The sequence below is a fragment of the Miscanthus floridulus genome, chromosome 6 (assembly GCF_019320115.1).
Source record: "Miscanthus floridulus cultivar M001 chromosome 6, ASM1932011v1, whole genome shotgun sequence".
Lineage (NCBI taxonomy): Eukaryota > Viridiplantae > Streptophyta > Magnoliopsida > Poales > Poaceae > Miscanthus > Miscanthus floridulus.
This window is the reverse complement of record NC_089585.1, coordinates 117260214-117285331: the sequence shown is the minus strand read 5'-3', so window position 1 is coordinate 117285331 and position 25118 is coordinate 117260214. Positions and strand designations below refer to the sequence as shown.

The window sequence follows — 25118 nt, the reverse complement described above, 5'->3', positions numbered from 1 at the left end:
CCCAAAAGAAGAAGGGGAAAGGGGAAGAAGGGAAAAGAATCCAGGTTCAACCGAACCCTAACCCTAACTCGCATGGAGAAAGGGAAAAAGGAAAGCCATTCGGATGAACTCCAAAAGAGGAAAAGAAATCAAAAGATACAAACCCTAACCCTAGAACCCCTTTTCGGGTGAACAAGCGAAAAGAAAAGAAAGAAAATGCAACTCAAATCCGAAGGGGTCACCGCGGCCAGGCGGCTCGACGGCGGCGCGCTCACCCGCTGGGGTGCGCGCACGCCGGCGAGGGGGCCGGCGGCGGTGCCATGGTCACCTTCGCTCGCTCTCGGTCGCTCGTTGTGCTCGCTGCGCTGAGGTAGAGAGAGGAGAGAGCGGCGAAGAAGAGAGAGGAAGCAGCCGAAAGAATGAGCTAGGGTTTCGCTCACGAGCGCGTGGCGTCGGCTTTTATACGAGCGAGATGCGCGCTCGGCCGTCGGATGTGAATGGATGGCCGAGATTGAATGGGCCAAGTCGCAGCCCAGGCCCAGGTTGCGGCCTGGGTGCGGCCTAAGCGCGCGAAAAGAAATGGGCCGAGCCGTTTCTGCGGTTTTTGGGCCAAAACAGTAAAGTTTGAGTCCAGTTTTGCATTTTTTCTTTTCCAGAAAATTGAAAAATGCAAATTGGCTCAAAAGAAAAATAGAAAAGTATTTTTCCCTATGGGTAAAATTCAAGAAATTGAGTAAAAAAATTCCGCTGCTAAAGAAAAAGTATATTCTCCAGTGATTTTGAACCGACATGATATTTAAGTGGAGAAAAAGAAAGTTTTTCTAGTAAATGTTTATTTCCTAGAAATTGATTAATGGATTAAAGAAAATAGAAAAAGCAATTTTCCCTGTGGGTAAAATTCAAGGAAAAGAGAGTTTTTCCACAGCCAAAGAAAATGTTGATTCTCCAGTTATTTTGAACCAATGTGGTATTTAATTAGAGAAAAAGAGATTTAACATGATTATGATGTTGTTATTTTCTGACCAACGTTGTTAATAACAATATCATAATTTTAATGATTTATGCATTAATTCTACTTCTGCCCAACGGTGATGTAGAATTAGTGTATAAGAAAAGTTGATAATTTTAATGATTTATGCATTAATTCTACTTCTGCCCAACGGTGATGTAGAATTAGTGTATGAGAACAGTTGTAAAAGTTAATGATTTATGCATTAATTCTATTTCTGCCCAACGGTGATGTAGAATTAGTATATAAGAATAGTTGTATATTTTGATTTTGACCAACGTTGGAATCAAGGCATGCAAATGGTGTTATTTTTATGATAAGAAAAGTTTTGACCTAGTTTTCATCTTGTCTAAGGTGGACTGGGTAGTCACCTCACCATGTTCCACTGAGTTTGTGGCACCGGTGAGGGAGACAAAAGAGAATGATGCCACTTGAGCAACTAAAGAGAGAGATTTTGAATCCCAAAAGATAGTCCTATGACTTTTGTGCATAGGAAGTGGGTCACTGCCAACAAGAAATGTTTTGGCTGTGATAAAGAACATGATTGAACCTGCAATTGTGGGCTCAATCCCAGAGTGTGACACAGTCACCGAGTACCTCGATAGAATAAAGAGTCAGTTCACTGGCTCTTCAAAGACATATGCTACCCAGCTTATAAAGTAGCTAGTGACAGAGTGTTACTCTAGAAATGGTGGCATAAGAGAGCTCACGATGCGTTGTCGAAATTATGGCACTGTCGTTTAGGCCATATTTCGAGGGGGAGAATAGAAAGACAAGTTAAGAATGATATTCTTCCTCCATTAGAGCTCTCAAATTAAGAACAATGCTGGAAATGCATAAAAGGAAAGTATGTAAAGAAGATTAAGAAAGATAACAAACGAAGCGTAGGAATTTTATAGATTATTTACACAGACATCTGTGGTCAACTTTCCTGTAAAGAGTGTGGATGGTTATGATCCGTTCATAACATTCACAAATGATTACTCCCATTATGGCTATATTTATCCAATCAAAGAAAGAACAGAAGCATTGGATAAATTTAAGATATTAAAGATTAAGATAGTCAGGTCTGACCGTGGGAGAGTACTACGGTCGGCATACCCTAAAAGAATGGCATAGTAGCCCAGTATTCTATACTGGGTGAACCTCAACAGAATAGAGTAGCTAAAAGAATCAATCGTACCCTGATAGATATGGTGGGCAGTATGATAAGTTACTCCACCTTACAGTTGAGCCTGTGGATGGAGGCATTAAAAACCCCATTCATATTCTCAAAAGAGTACCAAGTAAGTCGGTGCCCAAAACACCGTATGAGTTATGGACAGAAAGTGTACCCTCACTAAACCACTTGCGTGTGTGTGGGGGAGCCCTGCTGAGGCTAAAGTATTTAACCCAAATATTGGGAAGTTAGATCCCAAAATAGTAAGGTGCCATTTCTTTGGCTACCTAGAAAAATCAAAAGGTTTTCGTTTTCTACTGTCCAAAGAGACATACAAAGTTTGTAGAAACGAGACACGTTGTCTTCCTAGAGGACGAATTGATGAGGGGGAGCATGGTAGCTCGAGAAATTGACCTTGAAGTGAAGCGGGTGTAAGCGCCCACTCCAATGATTCATGAGCCAATTTTCTCACTACCTGCTATAGCTGCACCGACAGTGTTAGATACTGTGGTGCCAGCACCTGTTGTTATCCCACTTGTGGCAACAATGAATGACGATAAGAAACATATTCTTCAGGATTCTATAGAACCTATTGCCACACATGAGGGGGAGCAGCAACAGCCTCAAACAGAAGATGTGCCAAAAGTGGAGGCCCCTAGAAGGTCTCAAAGAGTTAGAAAATCAGTTATTCCTGCTGATTATGAAGTGTACAACACTGAGGAATTTCAAATGGAGGATGATCCCACCTCATTTGAAGAAGCCATGAGAAGTGATCATTCATCAAAGTGGCTTGAGGCCATGGAAGATGAAATGAAATCAATGAATGCCAATATAGTTTAGGACTTGGAAATAATTCCTAAAGGAGCCAAAATAGTAGGCTGTAAAATAGGTCTACAAAACAAAACTTGACTCTCAAGGGAATATAGAGGAATATAAAGCGTGACTTGTGGCAAAAGGCTTTATGCAAAGAGAAGGGATTGATTACAATGAGACATTTTCTCCAGTCTCATGTAAGGATTTCTTTAGAATCATAATGGCATTAGTGGCATATTATGATTTAGAATTACATCAGATGGATGTAAAGACGACATTTCTCAATGGAGACTTGGAGGAAAATATTTACATGGCACAACCGAAAGGTTTTGTCATGGAAAGAAAGAACGAATGGGATGCCGCCTAAAGAAATCCATTTATGGATTAAAACAAGCTTCAAGACAGTGGTACTTGAAGTTTGATCAGACAATAAAGAATTTTGGATTTAAAGAGAATGTAGAGGACAATTGTGTCAATACAAAGTTTAAGAATGGGAAGTTTATCTTCCTTGTCCTGTATGTAGATGATATCTTACTTGCTAGTAGTGATGTCAGTCTACTACTCGAGACAAAAAAATTGATATGAAAGATCTTGACGAAGCCTCGTTCGTTCTAGGGATCGAGATTCACCGAGATAGAAGAAAAAGGGTATAAGGACTATCACAAAAGGCATACATGGAAAAGATCTTAAAGAAATTCAGTATGCACAAATGTAGTCCCTCACCTGCTCCTATAGTCAAGGGCGGTAGATATGGGGATTTTCAATGCCCCAGGAACCAATATGAGCTCAATCGATAAAGTGAAAGTGGTTCTATATGCTTCAGCTGTCGGAAGCTTGCAACATGCTCAAGTATGTACGCGCCCTGACTTGGCATTTGTTACCGGGTTTTACTTGGTAGATTCCAGAGCAATTCTGGAATAGAACACTGAAATTAGTAAAGAAAGTCTTGCATTATTTGTAAGGAACGAAAGGCCTCATGATGACATATAGAAGATCTGATTCACTCCACATGGTGGGATATTCAGATTCTGATTATGCGAGAGTGAATGCATATCTAGACGTGGATTTTCTATCATCTCGCAAAGGGGAGCTATTTCATGGAAAAGCTCAAAGCAAACTGTCACTACATCGTCCACAATGTATGACAGTTTATAGCGTGTTATGAGGCAACGGGCAGGTGAACTGACTAAAGAAGTTCATACCCGATTTGAAGGTGGTTGACGACATCTATAGACCACTTAAGTGATACTGCGATAATAATCAGGCAGTACAGTATACTCACAACATAAGTCAAGTGGTGCTGCCAAACACATTGACATAGAGTATTATGTTGTGAAAGATAAAGTCCGGGATCAAGTCATAAGTCTTGAGCATATAAGTATTGAAAAGATGCTCGCGGATCCGCTTACAAAAGGCTCACCACCCAACATGTTCAGAGAACATGTAGCTAGCATGGGTTTAAGGGGAAGCCTAAAATTCCTGGACCAAAAAGAATGCCCAAAGATAAGTATCTATTTCAGAACAGAGCAGTGTGTTGTAGCTGTTAAGTCTATCGGCAATGGACCGTGACGATGAGACATGCTCTATGCGCTAATCTATAATGGAATGAACAAAAGTAAATTATATGAAATTGAAAGATGGAATAAGATCAAAGGGGAGAATGTTAGTTGATCTCCACCGATAGGCCCAACGGCCTATTGGGCCCTTGCCTCTGCGTCCTGATCGGGGGCGTCCAACCCTAACTGGTTGGTGGGCCCCTGTCGCACAGCACATATATATAGAGGAGTGGAGAACTGGGCTCAGCTCACGAGGTTCGAAGGAGCCGCCACACCCACCTACAGAAAACCCTAATCCGATCAAAGGTCGTGCTGCCAGCGACGGGATGTGCCCCGCCACCGCCGTCGTTCCCCTGCAGGTCTACACCAGACCGCCGTCTCGCCACTGAGCCGGAGCTACCCCTACACCGGCGTCTACGCTGCTGCTGTGCCGCAACAGTGAAAGGCGAGAAGGGTCTTCCCCGGATCTACGGGTTACACACACAGAGGTACTAATCATTGATCCTAACAATGAGTTTTATGGGGGACGAAACTTATCTACATTGTTTCCAACACATAGTCTTGAAAATAGGGACATAAAACCCTCACTGAGACTAGCCTAATGACCCATATTGATCAGGTTCGTTTGCCCGCTCGCTCGCGACACGCAGGAGATGTCCCTCCAGGGTAAGGCCCCAATCCCTCTCTTTTCTGTTCTTGTAGGTTTGTTTGATTTTGGGGCACATTTAGATTGTGTGTTCAGGTTTCTCAGATCACCGCCAAGATCAGCGATGGTTGCTTTGTTAAGGTGCCGGTGCCATGAAAATATGATGGATAGGATATGGATCGTCCATATTATAATGAGTATTTTGTTTATCTCGGTTGCAAGTTATGTGTTTTTCCTTCCAACGTGTACATAGTTTAGTTAATCAGAGAGCAAGTTATGTGTTTTTCCTTCCAACGTGTATACAGTTTAGTTGTATCACAGAGCATCAGTGGCTGTGTTCTGAGAATAGATTGGTGGTCTCTGTTCTTTTAAAATCCCAACAGATTGGTGGACATAAATTGATTCCTATGAGATAAATTTGATGGGAGAGACAATAGACCTAAATTTCTTTTGATCTGTTGAGGACATGAGAGGAAACCTTTATTTCTCAAAGGTTAAGGTGAGGAAGATAAATGTGATGGGAGAGACAAGAGAGATGAAATTTTGGTTTGATTTGTTGGGATCCTCTCAAGAGAGAGGAGACCCTCCAAAAATAAGAGTAAGAGTATTGCAGCAGACACACGGTATTTCTTTAGTAAAAGACGAAAGAATAGTTCGCTTTGCGTCCACTGCGCAGCTGCTTGATCTTTCTATGTTATCATAGGCTCAGACAAATAGCAGGGCTTGCTGTTGGCATTCGCTTCAGCAAACGATGTGGGATTAAAATGCAAAGTGACACCGTCAATATGTACTGCAACGGACCAACGGATGGTCCATTACAATAGCCAACGCTGTGGATCTCCGCGGCCCAGCCACAACGATGCCCAGGCTGAACGTTGCTTGCTCACTGGCCATTTCAGCCTTGACTCCACATCGTTGCTACCCTAAAAAAAACAGAAGAGAGAGAGAACTTGGACGGACGGCTGGATGCGGCACGTACCAACACTAGTCAGCCGTTCGGCTGGGGGTCTGCTGACTGATTTGGTGTGAGAGAAAAATATTGTTCTGGCTAGAAATTTACGATCATTTGCGACCAAGCGAACATGCGCACTATCGTTATGTGCTTGTGGATCTCGCTCCCGCATATGACGACTTCACAGGTTCCTATAGTTTGTCGGCTCCAACCAAGATGGCCGAGAGGATGACGCCTGCTTTAGATCAATGAGCCTTCACTAGATTTGGTGTTGGGGAAGCCCTGACCAGCGCGTAGTGTGGATGGAGGAGGTTTTAGAGCAAGAAGAGAGATGTTGACACGTGGATCCCACATGTTGAGTCCACGCCGACACGCAATCGACATGTCACGTCAGTGCATGGAGCGGGTCATAGCCCATTTGGATTCATCCTAGAGTTTAGGACAAGTTTAGAGATGAAAATGATACCATTGTACAAATTTAAGGACGCAAATTACTAAAATCCGTAAGTTGGTGGCCTGAAAGACACGGCCATACAAGTTTGTTGACTCAAATATATAAAAAAAAATTAAGAGTTAGTACAAATGTACAATGACAAACACTAGGTTCAATCTGCAATATGGCACTCAAGATGTTGAATTTGCTAGGTCAAAGAATGGGAGAATTGCATGTGTAGCATTGTTGTTTTATAAAAAAAACATAGTGATTAAATTTAATTACCATATTGACATGACACAACATTTGAATTAAAGTAATAATTTTCAAAGTTTATTACCATGGAGTATTTATTTATGAGTAAAATGTATTGTGGGTCCTTTTTTTTTTTGTTCTCGTCTAGGTCCATCAGCTCTCAAAGTGATCCGATCATCTGGATCCCTTAACTTTTCAAGTGATTCGTTCTAGATTCACTTGAACCAATCATAGATCTCAATTCACACTTCAAATGAACTACAAGAAAAGTTGAAGGACCTAGATTACTATTTTGAGAGTTCAAGGTGATGAAAGTGGGAAAGAAACCCACGATGCATCTCATTATTTACTGTGAATCGTTATTGTCATTGGATATGCATTGCCGTTACACCAATTTAACCAAAGTTAATTTCGTTTCGGTTTTTATTTTTCTAGCAGCAGTTAAGGAGGTAATTTTACCAAAATCCAAATTACTCATGACTGTATTAATGAGTAGACTGTATTGTGGTTAAACCGATTTAACCAAAGCCAATTTGTTCAGGTTTTAATTTTTCTAGCAGCAAATCCGGAAGTCACTCTACCAAAAATCCAAATTACTCATGACAGTTTTAATAAGTAGATCAGGCGCCCCCGCAAATTTTCGTGTGTGATAGCTCGTCTTCTGAGCTATAGATGTCAAACGCAACAATCACACCCATCCTAAGCGAAGAACAAACCGGATTCGAACACAAGACTTTTGATTATCCTGAAGTCTAGGGCACTCAAACAGCTTCGAGCTCATCACAAGCATATTCTCTCAGGTCATCTGGTGTAGCTGACTTTGCAATCCAGGCGCTTGCTTGGTTTACAAGATATGATCTGAATTGTCTAAGCTGAGATAGGATGGGATTGTCATGTGACAAAAAATTCTGCATGCAACATTTCAACAAAGACTTCAGCAAAGCAATATGAGAATTCTGCCATGTATATTCCAACAAAGACTTCAGCAAAGTAATATGGGAATTCTGCCATGTAGGGTAGTTAATACACCTTTAGAATCCATAATAGCAACTCTTATTCATGATATTACACAGGGCACGGCAATTTAAAGATATTGCATTAAGAGCACTGTACTTTTTTATGAAATTACACAAGGGAGCATGATCTAGCATGTTCTGAAGTAGCTCGTTATTCTGTAAATTTGTTTTGCGCTTCAGGCAGCAAATTGCACGTGGAGACGAGAGATCCTGCAATTTGTAGATTTTGATCAATGTATAATGACAGATAAAACACTCCCAATGAGTGGTGAACAGCTAAAAACCTAATATAAAACTCTCGTAAGGATTGGAACATAAATTGTTCAGCAATGAACAGAATTGGGCCTGTATCACTGACTGCTATACAAACCAAGCAACAAACCAGTTCTGTGCCAACTGCTTATAATTTCATACAGAAGGGAACAAAATGAACCACAGGGCTGTTTCGAGGACAAATCTAAATTGTCTAAGCCTAATATAAATTGTTCCGTGGCAATCTTCATCCACAGGGTTGTTTCGGAGGACCAATCTAAATTGTCTAAGCCTAATATAAATTGTTCCGTGGCAATTTACATCACATGGAACATAAAGACTTTCATCAAATGATGTTGTAGCACGGGCCAATATGTGCTTTTCATTAGATAGCCTGGTTGCTTCTCCATGTCCAGGGTCCTTTTGTTTCGGTACTGATCCTGGTGTGCTGCAGTGCTGTACTTTACTTGTGAGGATTTGGGCTGTAACTGTAACCTTGTTTTTTCTTTCTACCTTAAATGAATGGAAGAGCTCCTGCCCTTCCTTTGAAAAAAGGGACCAATCTAATTCTACTATGGCAAGAACTGTTCGTTGTATTATCACTAAGCCACCAAGGTCTAAGGATGTAAAATAAACATAGTTTTCAGACAGTATGTAAAATATGCACAAATCTACCTTAGGCGCTAGCACCCTCTTCAACAGGCTTGAATTCCTGCAGCTCCTTGAAGTTCTCCCATGGCTTCTCCCACACTTTAGCTTCGTAGAGCTTCTTGACTTCGCCATCCTTCACCTCAACAGTGAGATAGTACATCGTGCCAGCAACTACTTGTGTCTTGGCCTTCACAAGCTTCTCGTACCCCAGAAGAGCATTCTGCAGAGGGCAACACAAAAGGTTAGTTGCAATCCAAAATTTCGCATTTGTCGCGGACCAAAACATTAGCATATATCTTTTCAAAGGCTAAAGTGACTACTACTTTGCTAATGAACAACGAAAAGCAATTACTGAGTTAGCACACCTATATCCGACTAATCAATCCTGTTAGAGGTCCTCGTGTACAACAAATTACCGCCTCACACACATAGAAACAGTGAATTAGTACCATTTGTTTTGTGATTGCATAGAGATATTGGTAAAGCGTGAACAATCTTTATTTCTTTACCTCTACTGAGTATCTTTACCATAAAAGATTGAAACCTGTCAAAAAATTTAATATTTGATTTGGCTAGGCTTCAAAGTTCAATATTAGTAATGTTGATCGTTATTTCAGGTGACCTCTTGGGTGGTGATAGGTGATTACTCATGAATCCAAGACCACATGAATTTCAATGGGCATCAGAAATTTTCGCATAACCAAGATTACCTACTGAACCTCTGAAGGAAAAAAAAACTAATCATCAGGTCAGTAGGAAATCTTTGTTTGTATCTGTATCGCAATTGCTCAACGTCATGCCTCCGTAAAGCTGTTCAGATTTACAGAGTTTGGGACATCAAGTATACTTTCGGCAATTCAGCCAACAGAGAGTCAAATTAGACCAAAACGAGGCAGCTGCTACCTAGGAATTCATTCATATGATCCCTAAAGCCGTGAGCACCGCACAACCACGCAGAAGAACCCGGGCACGTCGCAGAGAAGGGGGTACAGAGAAAAGGGGTAGAGGGCTTACGGCCTTCTTGTTGTGCTCATCGACGGCGAAGCGGGCGAGTTCCTGGAGGTGGAGGTCGTTCTCGTTCGCCGGCACGTCCTTGATGCCACCGGCCAACGCCATAGACTCCTCTTGTGCGTTGCGGCTGGACGATACGGCGACGGCAAGCAGCACGAGCAGGGCAGCCACGAGTGAGACGATTCGATGTTTGCGCATCTGGATTGGGCGAATTGGGGCCGGAAATTTATAGCCGGAGGAGATCCCGGGAGAGGACCGGAGGAGGATAGGATGAACGACGATCTGTCAATGCGATGTTGTGGTGGCGACGGGATTTGGAAAGGGAAAGGGGAAGGGAAGACATTTTTACCCTTGTCCGCTGAAGCTACGCCCTCGTAGTCGTAGCACACGTTCCAAATACTGACCGCGTTACGGACGGGGAGAATTTTTATTTTTAATCTTTTTTATTCAATATTTTAATAATAATTACTCCTAAAAACTTTTTGCGGATTCGACCCTTTTGCCTGCCGCGACTAAATAACGTTGTTGCGCCATATACATGGGCGCGGCAACATATGTCACGTTAGACGGCGTTTCCGATGTATAAAATATTGTCACGCCACAGTTGTACAAGACAAAACCTTTAAAAAATAATAATTATTTGATACGATGTCGAGTGAAGATGAAATTATATGAAAATTGTAGCTTTTGATGAGATCTACAACTTTGTAGTTTTGAGTTTTTTCGTTAGAGGATGTTAAGATGCTCAAAAAATAATATAAAATTTCAGAAGCATAATAACCGTGTACTAAGTGCTTGTCGCACTAGAAAAATAATATCTTTTTCGTATGTTGTCAAATGAAGATACTTTTTATATGAAAGTTGTAGCTCTCAATGAGATCTACAACTTTATAGTTTTGAGTTTTCAAATATAGAGTTGTTAAGATGCTCAAAAAAATAATATAAAATTTTAGTAGCATAGTAATCGCGTACGGGTGCTTATCGTATTAAAAAAAATATTGTTTTGGTACTATGTCACATGAAGGTACTTTTTATATCAAAGTTGAAGATCTCAATGATATTTACAACAATGATACCTAAAAGTTCTACAACTTTCATATAAAAAGTATATTTATTTGACAAAATACAAAAAATATATTATTTTTCTAATCCAACGAGCACTTGTACACGGTTATTACGCTCCTAAAATTTTATATTATTTTTTAAGCATCTTAACGTCCTTGGATAAAAAAACTCAAAACTATAAAGTTGTAGATCTCATAGAGAGCTATAATTTTCATATAAATTTCATCTTCATCCGACATCGTATCAAAGAGTTATGATTTTTCAAAGGTTCGGTCTTGTCACGTCACTCCCGGTGACGCGACAGAACAATACTGTCAGACGTGCGGAAGTGGCGTGACAACAATTTCCACGTCAGAAACATCATCTAACGTGCGCCGACGGCGCTAACATGACCAAAAGGATCGGATCCAAAAAAAATAGAATCAATTATTATTAAAATATTGAATAAAAAAAGATTAAAAAAATAAGAATCCTACGAACGGTGGGGTTGACGCTGGACGGCGGTGGATTCACCGCGGCTGACTTGGGTTAAGATTTTTCTCAATTAATACAAATGTTAGAATTTCATCACATCCTAGTACAATATTTTTCTCTCACAACAAAACGGCATCAGCGGCCATAGAAACCACCGGCCAAACGTTTTTGGATTATATAATATCGAAAAGCGAAAAATTCACCAAACGTTTCGATTATGTTTTATTCTGCTGATCATCGCTTTAAAACTCCAAACTAGCAAAATAAAAAGTTGAAATAAATTTCCACAGTGCAGCGATCAGAATCGAGTTGCTATATGGGAAGACAAACAGTGTCTTATATTTCTTCGTGGTGAAGGTTCATCCGAACAAAAAGATCTGCATTGGGTTAAGATCGGTGGAGCTCGCCACGTGCTTGAATGCTTGATGGATGAAGATGACTACATTAGATGAGTATCAACGACGGCTTCTGGATGAGCTGGAGCTCTACGAATTCTTGCTTATTAAGTGATTAGGTGTGATCATATCTTTACTCATATATAGTAGTCATATTCTTTTTTTCTTTTGAAGAATCTGGAGGGACCTACAGTGAAATTTATTAAGACACAGCCAAGAAGTCACAGGGAATTACAAAGAAAGGGGAGAAGGAAGAAAAAACAGAAATTAAGAAACAAAGAAAGAAACGAAAAAAATTAAATCTAGACAGCTGCTTAAACCAGGTTCTGAATCCATGAGTTAAACTGATCTTCTTGACTTGATTTTACTCTGAACTGGAGCAACGACAGCTCCTTTAAAAACCCTCTTCTGCAATCGGTCCGGTAGTCATATTCTCGGCCTGTTCGCTGTGATAAGTCCGACTGATGTTGGTTTGTTGTGAGAAGAAAACACTGCTGGATAGCTGATAAGTCATGGCTGAAACCAACAAGCAAACAGGCTGTCTGACCAAGAACAAAGGTTATGCTTGTCACGATGGGATATATGGATCGGAGGCAACAGGGAATTCCGTTCGGTTTGTTGTACATCCAGTTACTACAATGGAGATATATGGATCGGAGGCAACAGGGAATTAGAACATTGGACCTATCTTGTGCTCAACCGGACTAGCAGCTCGCAACAAGAAGCAGCCACCTGTCAGTCATCGCACTTGCTAGCTCTCTATCTTCGTGTACACGATCAAGGCTTCGTAATTCTTTTCTAGTATTTGTTTACCAATCAATTTGTAATTATCATGTGAGCCGTGATTAAAGGAAATGCAGAATACCGTGTATTTTTGTGCAATTAAGGGCTTATTTGGGTTTGATTTTTTATACTGAGAATACAAAATCTAGATTCTAAAAAAAAAGTGGGTATGTTTGGATCTTCCTATGTCATAGTGATTATTGCCTTTGCATAATAAACTATCTAAATAGTAGATTTTAGGTAGATAGCTGTGTTGAGATCTTATTCTTATTTTTCCATTTCATTATCATTTCCCTTAATTAGAATATCCAGACATAACCTAATTCATGTTATTTGCAATTAGGAATGTATTTTTCATTAAAAATATTTGCAAGTATGGGTCAAGTGCGTTCACACACGGCGCGAGCGGCCCAAAACTATACCCCCCTAATTATAGTACCAAGTTACTTGTAGTTGTAGATTAATACTAGAGTACCTCCGTCTAGAAAAGGTGTTCGGACCATCTTAATCTACACTCTCTGGTCGTAACATTATTTTTATCCGACAAAACGGAGTAAATAACCAGCTACAATGAGTCATTTGTTGTTCCTTTCGAACAAAGGAATTGTGGAAGTGAACTACAGGGTTCAAAATCCAAAGGGAAGAAACTTATATGAGTTACCTTGCAATAGCGACACTTGTGCAAAGGAATTTCATAGCATAGGAAGACTTCCTCCGTTTTTTGGAGGAATTCTAGCAATAGGTGTGGCCTTGTGTTTCCAATCCCTTTCAGATTTAAATAATGCACCTTCTCTCTTTATCTCTCTCTAGCTAAGGAACATCTAACTCTGACATGCATCCATGTGCTTTAACTATGACGCATCCAAACACTTCATCTGAGTAATTTCCACAATTATTTCCCATTCCATAGGATTTGAGAAGTAGGACAAATCCAAATGATGTCATGTGCTTTTGATGCATTGATCTAAAGGAGCCGTCCCGCTTGATTTCCTTTTTCACGCAGTTAGTCAAGACTGCCTTAGGCCCTTGACTCTCCTTTCCTCTCACACTCCACTCAACGTCCCTCATAGCTTTTTCTACTATAATCGTTTTGCTCGGTATATCATGGGAAAGTAAAAAACGTGCTTGATTTCCATTGATTTGTGTCTCTACATGAACTGATGGATGCGCTACTCTGAATTGATAGCGATGTTCACCAATAAGGGTCGGCTAAGTCTTACGAGCTGGTTTGCTTTGTGATTTCGTGGAGAGAGGGAAGAGAGAGTGATAGAGCCACGAGATGGGACGAGAGAGAGAGAGAGAGAGAGAGAGAGAGAGAGAGAGAGAGAGAGAGAGAGAGAGGATAAGGAAGTAGTGTAGGTGAGAGGATAAGGTAGCCAGCTAGTGAATAGATCAGAAAAAATCATACAGTCGAGACAGGTGAAGCGTCCAATAGTAATCGTCTAGGTTAGAGCAAGTCTACCCATCATGTTGTGATTTTGGCTCTCGGCTATTTCATACCCTAATGCAATCAAGCTAATTGAGTGGCTCTGGTTAGTGGGTTGTGCTAGGGCACCCTTGTTGCCAAGTGTAGACACTTGATGTTTTGATGTCAAGGTCTTAGGGGTTTTTTTTTGTGAACAAGATCTTAGGTTTTATCTTAGAAACTTCAGGGATAAGATCATTCTAAGAATGCCATTTTTTCAAACTCTAGAATTGGATGGTTCATTAGTTTCTTTTGATGTCTTATTAAACCAAAAAATATATAAATCTAGCCGTGAAAAGTAGTAGTACGATGTAGTTGTTAACATTTTGCAAAAGAAAACATATATATATCATTCTTTGGTGACGATAATAATTTACTAAAAGAATTAGCTGTTTGCAAATCTTACATGCAAGGGGTCTGGTTTTGCATGTAAGGATGTCTCCATCACAGCGTATATAGGTTGCTTGCGTAGTTGCGTTCATCACGTTGTGGTTGCTTGCGTTGACCGTGACACAATGACCAGCCCTGTTAACCTTGGAGTTGGAGAACGCACAATTGTACAGTACTAAGGAAAAGAAAAAGGCGTCTTTCAGGTCCTCCGGTCCAAAAAAAACCGCACGCTATCATGGTCACGGAGCAATTGTCAGCCTGTTCACTTTGTCGTAAACGATTATAAATTTTTAACCAGAACAGTATTTTTCTCTCACCCCAAACTAGCCAGCAGTAATAATCCACGGCTGTGTTTCCAGTTTCCACCGCCACTGCCGTGTAGCAATTGTATAAGTAGGAGTGTTATATTGTCCACGGCCGCAGCCCACGGGGTATCCACCCCGACACTGATTAAGGGCTTGTTCGGTTAGCACGTGTTCCATCCAAGAATCGTTTCAGCTGATTAAAGGTTATATAAATTAGCTAATTATTCACAGTAAGAATCGTTTCGCTGCACGGTTCTATGAACCCCGGGAGCCGAAAGTGTCGAGAGGACTGCAAATCAGAGCGGATATGCTTTGTTTATCAGTGGTAGGTGCCCGGGCAGTCCAGCAGTTCCAAATGACCAAATCCAGTGCACTGTGCGTAGGTCAAGACGATGCATTGATCGTGTGCTGACACGTCACGAGATTCACGAACGCCCCTGCTGGCCTCTTGTAGCTTACTCGTAGATTATTATTATCTTCTTGGTTCGCAATCAGGCGTCGTCAAGTGGTTGGCTGGCTCCGGACCATCACGTACCACATCACTGCACTGTGTCATTCTTCTGCTGGCGACTGTGTGAGTTTTTTTTTTGATAGTACGTATGACAAGGAAAATGTACAAACACGTTGTGTCAGCACTCGGCAGCATCAATATCAGCATGTGAGGATATATATAGTTGGCCATGCAGTCCGAGTCCATCGGCCCGGCCCAAGCAAGGCTCGACACGGAGGCTAGCGGGCCCAGGCTGGCCCGGCCCAGAGCAGCAGGGCGTGTCTGGGCCTGACCCCAGGCACGTGGGCCGGCACGGCACGGCCTGCTGCAGAGCAGCCGGCCTGGTGACGGCCCGGCCTGCCAGTGCCCCTCCGCCGTCGTCCCGCGCCGCGCGGCCCACGCCCCGCCCCCGCATATAAGCAGCTCCCCAGTCCCCCAGTCGCCCGTCGCCTCACCTCCTCAGTCCTCACCTCTCCACTCTCCCTCCTCGCCCGCTCCGCAGTCAGCAGTCGCCTCGCCTCCTCGTCCGCTCCGCTCTCCACTCCAAACCCTAACCCTAATCCCCAGTTCCCCACTCGCTCGCCGCGGCGCAACCGAGCCCCGCTCACCCAGTCGCCTCGGCCTCATCGGCGGCCGGCTCCGCAGTCCGCTCCCAACCCTAACCCTAATCCCCACTCGCTCGCCGGCTCGTCGCGGCGCAATCTCTGCTCCCTCTCTCGCCCGCATCGACCGCATCCATGATCTGATGAATCTGAGCTCTCTCTCTCTCGTGATCTACTGATCTCGTCCGTCGTCCCCGACTCTGGTGACTTCGATCCGCCTCTCCTCCCTTCTCCCTCTCTCCTCCCTTCTCCCTCTCTCTTCTCTCGCTCTCGGTGAACTATGTGAGTTCGTGACCGTGTTCCCGTCCGTCCCTTCTCCGCCGTTCGCCATCGTTTCTAATCGGTCTCTCTCCTCTGGGTGGCCCTCATCATCTCAGATACTGGGCTCCAGTTGCGTAGGTACTCCGCTAACCCTAACCCTAACCCTAGATCTATCTTCTCCACTTCTTGTGTCTCTTCCACTGACTCTGGATCTGTACCTCTATGGCTCTATCTCTCTGACTCTGTTTTTCTCCTCCGTGCAGGTCGGTTGCCGATGCCTCGTCGTCCTCTTCCTGTGGCATAGACCGGGCACGGTGGCCGCGCGCACGGTTGAGGAACGGTGCTGGAGATAAGCCGTCCGCGGTCAAGGTCGCCATGGCGGATGACGATGATGTCGTCTATCCACTCACTAGCAACGATGATCTGATCGTAGTAGGGCTGCTCCTAGAGGACGACGACGACATCCGTGATGACACTGCTACGTTGTTGGGTATCGATGTCGGTAGCGGCTCTGCTCTGATCGATTAGGACGGTGGCGATGGTGGTGGAGGGGCGGAGCTGGTGCCGTCGACGACGGTGATAGGGACACCGGTCGGCTCCAACAGCACAGATGGTACCTCATGCCTTGGTAAGCGTAAATCTGGTGTCTGGGTTGATTTTGATGAGATCTATGAGACTGTGAATGGTCAAAAGGTTTGAATTGCTGCTATCTGTAAAATGTGTAAGAGTAGATTGTCTGCTACATCTTCTGCTGGCACTGGCCATTTGATTAGGCATCAGAAATCTTGTAGGAAAAAGGTTGATCATGCTGTTAGGGTTCAGTCTAGGCTTTCTTACAATCCTACTGGATTTGTGCATAACTGGGACTACAATCCTATTATTGCTCGCTCTGAGTTGTGTAGGTTGATTGCTAGGCTTGACCTTCCATTAGGTATAGGTGAGTCACATGCATGGGAGGATTATATTGTTCTTGCTCGTAACCCTAGGTTTGCCAAGGTTTCTAGATAGACCATCACTAGAGATCTTGGTAAGCTGTTTATTGAACGCCGTGATAAGCTTAAGAATTTTGTGTTGCCTGCTGCTTCTTCTGTTGCTTTGACTTTAGACATTTGGTATGGTAATGCTAAGGATGACTATATTAGTGTTGTTGCTCACTATGTGAATGCTGATTAGGAGTTACAGAAAAGGGTTATTGGCCTTAGGCTGATTGAAGTTAAACATTCTGGTGAAAATATTGCTGAAAGAATTGCTGTTATGGTTGAGGAGTATTGTCTGATTGATAAGATTTTCTCTGTCACTCTAGACAATGCTTCTTCTAATGCTAGGGCTATAAACACTTTGACACCTCTATTTGCTTATTACTTGGGTCCTGATCCTTTGGATCCTAGTAACCGTAAGTACAGTCTTGTACATCAACGTTGTGTTTGTCATATCATTAATCTCATTGTAAAATCTAGATTAAAGAGGTTGAAACCTTACACTTAAGATTTTAGAACTGTAATTAACTTCTTAAATTCCTCTAATCAAAGAATTGCATTGTTCAAGGAATACTGTAATGCTAAGGGTGTTAGACCTAGAAAGTTTGGCTTGGATATAGATGTTAGATGGAATTCTACTTACCTGATGCTTAAACACTTGGTTCTATACAAAAATGTATTTTCTATGTTCATTAATTCCCATTATGGTTCACAATTATTGACTACAAATCATTGGTATTTTGCTAAGAAGTTACTGGAGTTCCTAGAACTCTTCTATGACTCCACTGTTGTACTGTCTGGTGTTTATTATCCTACAAGTCCACTTGTTCTGCACCATATCCTAGAGATTGCTTCTTATTTGCATGCATGTGAAAAAGAGCATAATCTAAGAGCTAGTGTATTACCTATAAAGCTTAAGTTCCTTAAATATTGACAGGATATACCTCTATTATATTCATATGCATTCATTCTTGATCCTAGAGCTAAAATGAGAGGTTTCTTTAATGTGTTGCAATTACTTGGTGAATACACTAGTTCTGAGTACAATTCATACTATGCTGATGTCAAAATTGAATTGTATAAACTGTTTAACAAATATGAGAGCAAGTTTGGTGCAGCTAGGTCTCAAAGGGTTGCACAACCATCACATCATACAGGTTAGAAAAAAGCAGGCCTGGGAAAAAAATCTTTGGCTGTGGATCAGGTGTTGTTGGTCCTTCCCCTCTCCTTGCCACTTCATCTTCATCTACTTCTACTGTTTCTGAGCTATCAGCTTACTTAGACAGTGACAATGTCACTTCTTATGAGGATGATTTTGACCTACTTCTGTGGTGGCGTGACCACAAGCTAACCTTTCCAATCCTGTCTATAATGGTTAGAGATATCCTATCAGTTCCTGTATCTACTGTATCTTCGGAGTCTTGTTTCAGTTTGACAGGTAGGATAATTGAGGAACGACGGTGACGCTTGTCACCAGAGACTGTGGAGATGCTGACCTGCTTAAAAGACTGGGAGTTAGGAAAAAAAAGGGAACAACATGCTATTGACAACCAAGAACTTGAAGACTCATTTCAGAACTTGTACCTTGATGAAGATGGACCTGCTGGTGGTGCTCCTGGTACTTAGTGAGGTACTAAGGTTGAGACTTGCCTCCTGAGTGTGTGTGATCTGTGACTGTAAAAGGGTGTGTGTGACTCACTTACTGTGAAAGATTTGTCTATCATTTGAACAATGGTTAATTAAGAGCTGGCTGCACTCTTTTTTCCTTTCTAGGATTTCTCACAAGGGTGAGTTTTACCTAGAAATGTTTTTAATGAGGCAGCATTGCACTAAACAACTCATTTTGGTTATTTCTGTTGTCTGACGGCTTTGGACTTTGATTCTGTGAATCAGTGAATGTATGAAAATGTGATCTGTGAATATATCGGACATTTCGACTTTGATTCTGTGAATGTATGAAAATGTGACTGTATCGGACAAGTTTTGCACTTGATTTTGTGAATGTAAGAAACTGTGATGATGTATTGATGTGAACTGTGAATGTATGAATTATGAAACTGTGAATTGTTATCTATTTGTGAAATTATGAATGCAAAGAGTAACAGGCCGCGGGCTGGCACGGCCTGTGATTCTGGCCATGCTTCACGGGTCGGGTCGACATGAAAATCGGCCCATAGGGCCGTGCCTGGGCCGAAGATCAGGCCCGTGGGCCTATGAGGCATGGCCCGTGAGGCACGGCGTGCCGTGCCGGCCCGTTGGCCATATATATATATATATATATGTGAGGAAGAGGAATACTCCTCGGGCCTAGAAAAAAAAACGCAATTCTAACTTTAATCTAGACATAGCAGCGTTAGCAAAGTGCCAAACACATGAAAAGTGTGGCCCAAAGTGCCCAGCGACAGGTCCACCTCCACAGACAGCCCAAGTAGCTGATGACTGATGTATTTCGCCGAAAGGGCCAGCAGCGAGGCGAGCCCACCATATGTCATGTCTCCACAGCAACTACGGTGGCGTTTTGACATCGACGTCCTTCAAAATGCAGGGCTTTTTTCTTCTATTTTCTATGTTTTCTGGTAAAATGAATTGATTCTTTTAACATTTTTTATGACTAATTACTATGAAAATTCTACGTTTCAAGTAGACCCTAATTGAAATGGGAAAGTATCTGAATATAGGTTTTGGATTGGACATCGTTTCACATTCCAACGTTTGGCATCTATGGGCATGGGTCAGGGAAAGGAAATAGAAGGAAAACAACAAAACCATCCTTTCCTATATGGAATATTCTTTTGTGTAGGAGCATTTTATTCACTTTACAAATCATAATCTGATAGGGTCATGTCTATGTGTTGCAATTGCAACAGGAACAAAAAATAACATCATGACACAATTGTTTTTTGCACAAATATTGTACCATAATAAAAAAACGATGTTTCGAGTGTGACAGTGACACCCATCCAGATTATATAAATCTTATTCAAATAAAGATCAATTACAACAATAGGTTACGGATCTGATCCTAAACTCCAGATCCCTCGCCATCACCCCTCCTTGGAGCGATGTTGTCTTGTTAGGAAATCTCAGTTGGTAAGGACATATTTAATATTATCATGCAATCTCGGTGGTAGCTCTATCATCGTCCCTACTCCCTAGCCCGCTCCTCTCGGTCTCTAGGTCATGGAAGCAGCAGCCTCAAGATCAGGGTTAGGGATCACCTTGTTGTGGTTTTGGCGGCAACAGTGTCTCGACTCTTGACATATTGGCAACGGTGAGCATGGGAAAAATTCTATGCGACATCGTCACACAGCGCCTCCGTGCGACACGGCATAATTGCGTGACACATGTGCCACTTGCTCGATCTGATGATTTGTTTCTCCAGAAAATGGAAATCTAACTACTCGCTTGAAACACGGATCAGCTGACCACATGAGGACCTGTAGACTGCGCGAGGAAACTGGTGATCGTGGCACTGCCTAGTGGGACCCGTAGACCACGCGAGACTCTAAGGGGAGGCGTCACATGCGATGCGCTATGCGACGGTGAAGCATATAATTTTTTCCGTAAGCGACTGGGCGGGCCAATTCATAGTGGGAAGAATGTGCCGCAGTCTTCGGCACACTCATGGTCACAAACTAGTCGGTGACAGTTTGTTTGTGGCGGCGTCGTGAGAGGGCAAAGGCGAGAAAAACGAAAACTAGAGCCAGGTCTGGATAATTTGGTTTTCCTCCTCAAATTAGTTTCTCCCTTGAAAAACCAGAGCTAAGACTTTTTTTCCTTTCACACGAAACAATGATATACGTGATTGTCGGGTCCTTGGCCTTCCATTTTTGCTTTTTTATTCGGTTTCGATTATACATGGTTCCCGGGTCCATTTCCTTGTGTTTATTTTCGGGAGAAAATCCGGGTTGCATGGAAGGGATGGATGTGACTGCGGTTTCCAAAATTGTGCGGAAGGTTTCGCCACGGTCAGGTAGACGAATCCATTTGAATCTTTTTAGTTGTAGAGATTTCACCCTCAGACTCTAGCCCTAGTGGTGGGATAGAAACAACGAAAACCGATAAGCTTATATCCCTATCCTAAACGAATATCTTTTCCATACCTACAATCCAAACACCGCAAATAAACATAAAAATGAGACCATAGAATATTCAAATATATGTCCAAGCTGTGCACCCGAAGATAATGAGGTTTTAAATATAATCTGAAACTGATTTCATATTTGTGGGGGTGGGGGGTAACACAAAGTTTATAAGGTTTGGATTGTAAGATATTTATTTGCTTAATTTAAGTTGAAACAATATTTGGATATTTTTTTATAAAAAAAATCTGTAGTCTGATTTAGGTTTCTGATAGTCCGATTTATCCCTGCATGGCTGATATGGTGCCACGTAGGAACAAAAATGCTGTCTAAACCGTTTTGGGTGTAAAACAAACGGTTCTAAAAGTTGAAGAAAGGCCAAATTCCTGTTTAAAAATGACGGGGAAAAAAATAAAATGACTTTGTTTATCCCACCACCTTCTTAGCGAGGCCCTCACACCTGCGGCCTGCCACGGAAACATCCCCAGCCCAGCCCAGAGTAGCAGGCACGAGCTCCCGGATTAGCCCAGTACCTAGATGTAGCCCGTGGGCACGCACGACACCCGAACCCAGCAGTTGGGCTCGTGTGTTTCCTGGGCTGCTGCAATACGTTCCATCGTAGTTGGGCCATGAATTTGCTGCCAGCTGAATAAGAAGAACACCGGTCGCTGGCTGAGGCTGAATAAAAACGCAGGCTTGGACGTGCGCTCGCCAGTCGCCGCCACCACCCGTCGGGCACCTCCCCACCGGCCGCCGGCGTCAGAGAAGACGCCTGCACTGCACGCCTGAAGGAAGACACCGCCTCATGAATCAAAGTTCTATTCCAGGTCGAAAAGAAAATTTGTTCCGGACAGAAGATGGCAGATGTTCCATACAAAGAAATAAAATGTTCCACCCCATGCAAGGAACACGGCCGGCTTCGGCGAGTGAACTCTAGCCGTGCGCGCACGGTTGAGCTGTCTTGCTCTGTTAGATTCTACTCTACTCGATTTATTTCCTCCACAAACAGGCTTGGATTTGTAGTCAGCGATCACAACAGAGTTGTAGCTTTTGTAGGGTTGTGATGACTGATGAGCATTGACCTGATGGCTGAGGCTGTTGTATGCACTGTGCAGCTTAGCTCGGTGGCACAAACAGAGTTGAGATGACTGATGAGCATTGATCCGTTTGGCTGGCTGGCCAGCCCACTCACGGAAGCACCGTTCACGTGAACAGTGTTTCAGATAGAACGGTATTTCCCTCTCACGATAATCAGTCGGAACAGTATTTTAGATTATTTCTCAGTTCTGCCGAATGGGCTGTACGGTATCCCAAGCTGCCGCTAGTCTGCTACACTAGATTGACTGACGATGCGCCATCACTTGTTACCTACGCTGCACGGCATAAGGAGGGGGGCTCACTTTTGCTAACAATTCTCGAAAAATTCGGAGAAGAGATAGTAGGATCGATCGCTTTCGTTATGGTTCCATCGTCCCTTTCAGCTCTGTGGACTCAAGAGTCAAGCATCTGACAAATCCACCCAGCTAGTGCGTGTGTGTGTGTCCTTCGGTGAAGGGAAACGATGGGGCAGTGCCATGTTGGTTGCCCCCGTCCTGACGGAAAAATTACTCCCCCGTCGTGGACGTGCGATGTGCATCAGGCAACAGAAACAGGGCATGCGAACTGTTGAGGGAAACTTGCATTGAGTGTTGCAGTTGCAGCGAGTCAGCATCAGCAGCAGGTTCTGGGTGGTGGTTCACTGTCCTCGTCAAGGCGAAACTGAAAAGAGCTCGGCTGCCCCCCAGGTCTCCATGAAGCTTTCTTTGTTATTAATGGATCCATCCATACATAAGCCGGTGGCTGGAACATAACAAAAAGCTCCATCTTGGTGCTCAGCTGCTGTCAACAATTTCATTTCCCTCCTGCGCACGTTACATATCTCGGGCCTTACCACTCACCAGAGAGGCAGAGACAGACAACGCTTCCTTAACCACACACAGCCTACCGTGCGATTGATCCCTGCATGCCATTTCTCAATCACGCACACCATCTTGTAGTAGTGTTGGATACTTGGATTGGCTGTCCAATGCTAGAAGTGAAGACAAAACAAAAGCTTTCGATCTGTTCACTGCAGCTCCGAATTGAAGCTTCCGACGAAGGACGAACGGGACGGCACAAAGGTGCAGCTGCCTGGCATCTCTTTTGCAGGGATCGGATTCGGGAAAAGTCTCACTGTCTCACCCAATAATCATGGAAGGGTACCTGGTTCACGTGGGAATATGCCAGCACAAGTGCACAAGCGCTGGAGAAAAAAAGAAAAAACAAGCAGAGAACGATGCCCCGCCCGGGGGTCGTCCGTATGGTCCACCACATGCAATGCAGATCCGCTGAGCTCACCAAACTCGCCACAGGGTCAGTGTCGGTCACCGCCAACCTCGCTCGCCCTACTCAATTCCATCGTTTTCCTGCGCCCAGCTGCGCTGCACCCGCACTGCGCTACGGTCTCGCGGTGGCGGTGGCGGTGGCGGTGGCGGTAGCGGTAGCCGCCAAGGCCGTCGGCGTCACTGTCGCCAGCTCGCCGAACCGCACCAAACAGGGCTCTGTTTTTCCACGCGGACGCGGGCAAGCTCGCTCGGCGCCTTGCCAACACCGCGCGCGTGTCAGTGTCGCTCGTTCTCGTTCGTCGCTGGATGGTCCACTTCCTTGGGTTCGGCACGGTGGGGAGAACGGAGGAGGGATCGTCGTCGTTCGGTCCGGTTTGGTGAGGCGGATCCATGAGGTCCACGCTTAATTAACGCTTTGGGTGGAAGAAGGGTTCCCGTCTGGAATTAGGCGAGACTGTGAGAGGCACACACAATTTTTGGAGATCCTGGAAGGCCGGAAGCCTGTCAGCTAATCACATTGGACAGGAGAGGCGTTTGAAGGGCCCATGCTGCTGTTGCGATTCCTACATCCGACTTGCCTCGGCCGGGCGGCCGGGCCCCTGTATTATGGTCTGGACTCTGGAGTCTGGACGGGGGTTTCTGGTTCTCACCGGAAGTTCAATTACCCCTGCGCGGCTGCGCGGAAGTCAGACCAGGCCAACCAAGGACGTCTGGACGCCAGTTTCGACCGCATGCGCTGAGGAGCCTGTTCGCTGGGTGAGTTGATAAATTTGGTTAGTGTTGATTCGTTGTAAGAGAAAAATACTATTGATTGATTAATAAGTCTGGCTGAAACCAAGAAACGAACCGGCTGAGGGTCGTCTGGTGCGTCATGATTTTGGCGGCATCCATTCTGACCTTCCCATTCCCAAGAGGGCCGGCCAGGGCACACGTACTCCACGCGTGCTGTAGCCCGGTTTCGGTGGCAGGCATCTTGAGTCGACTCCAGCGCTGGGGCTGCCGCACAAACTCTCATGGACATTGTATGTTCTTGGTTGCTCTTGCAATGCCAGCGGGTAGCATGACAGGGTTGCCGATTCAGGGCCCGTTTGGATTGGAGTATTTTCACAGGAACTTTGAAGGAAACCAGTTCCTCTGTTTGGATGACGTCAGGCGGCGTTTGGAACGCAGGAACGCTCGTTTCAGTTCCAAAGGAAAGGTTCAGTTCCCTTCACAAAACGTAGGAAAAAATACATCCAGTCTGAGCTCTGGTTTCGCATAAGACCGAGGCAAAATAACGTAGAGGAGATAAACAAAAGAGCACTAGCTCATTTCTTGATACTGCTATTGTCCAAATGCATGGGATCATTTGTCTAATGCCTACGGTGCTGATTATTATAATACAAAAAATATTGTTAAAGTGGTATTAATGGTCTTACTGAAACTTTTGGTTCCTCCATTCCAAACACTCATTCCCACAAAATTCCTACGTTTTTCAATCCTCTGTTTTCAACCTCTACTCACTTTCTATTCCTGTGTTTTTTTTCATTCCTATATTTTTTATTCCTGCGTTCCAAACAGGCCCTCACACTGCAAGCGATTGTAATTCCCTGTAAAGAACTTGTGCAAGCATGTTAGTGCCACCGAGGCACTGAGCCGAATTTCGGAAACCTTTTTTTAAGGAAATACTTCATCCGTTCCAAATTATAAGTCGCTTTAATTGTTTTGATATATCCATTTTGCTATGCATCTAAA

At 43.5% G+C, this 25118-nt stretch overlaps 1 protein-coding gene and 1 non-coding gene across 2 annotated transcripts; both read right to left on the bottom strand.

Annotated features, from left to right (window-relative positions):
• Positions 1-5723: 5723 nt before the first annotated feature.
• On the bottom strand, positions 5724-5837 carry LOC136462021 (U5 spliceosomal RNA). The gene has a single exon (XR_010760549.1). It is a non-coding gene; the product is annotated as a U5 spliceosomal RNA (small nuclear RNA).
• Positions 5838-7750: 1913 nt separating this feature from the next.
• LOC136459240 (cystatin-1) lies at positions 7751-10046 on the bottom strand. The gene is made up of 3 exons (XM_066459118.1): positions 9736-10046; positions 8746-8941; positions 7751-8028 (listed from the first exon to the last, which is right to left on the bottom strand). The coding sequence occupies exons 1-2, from the start codon at positions 9928-9930 to the stop codon at positions 8747-8749; spliced, it is 390 nt and encodes a 129-aa protein (XP_066315215.1). The 5' UTR covers positions 9931-10046; the 3' UTR covers positions 7751-8028; position 8746.
• Positions 10047-25118: the final 15072 nt, after the last annotated feature.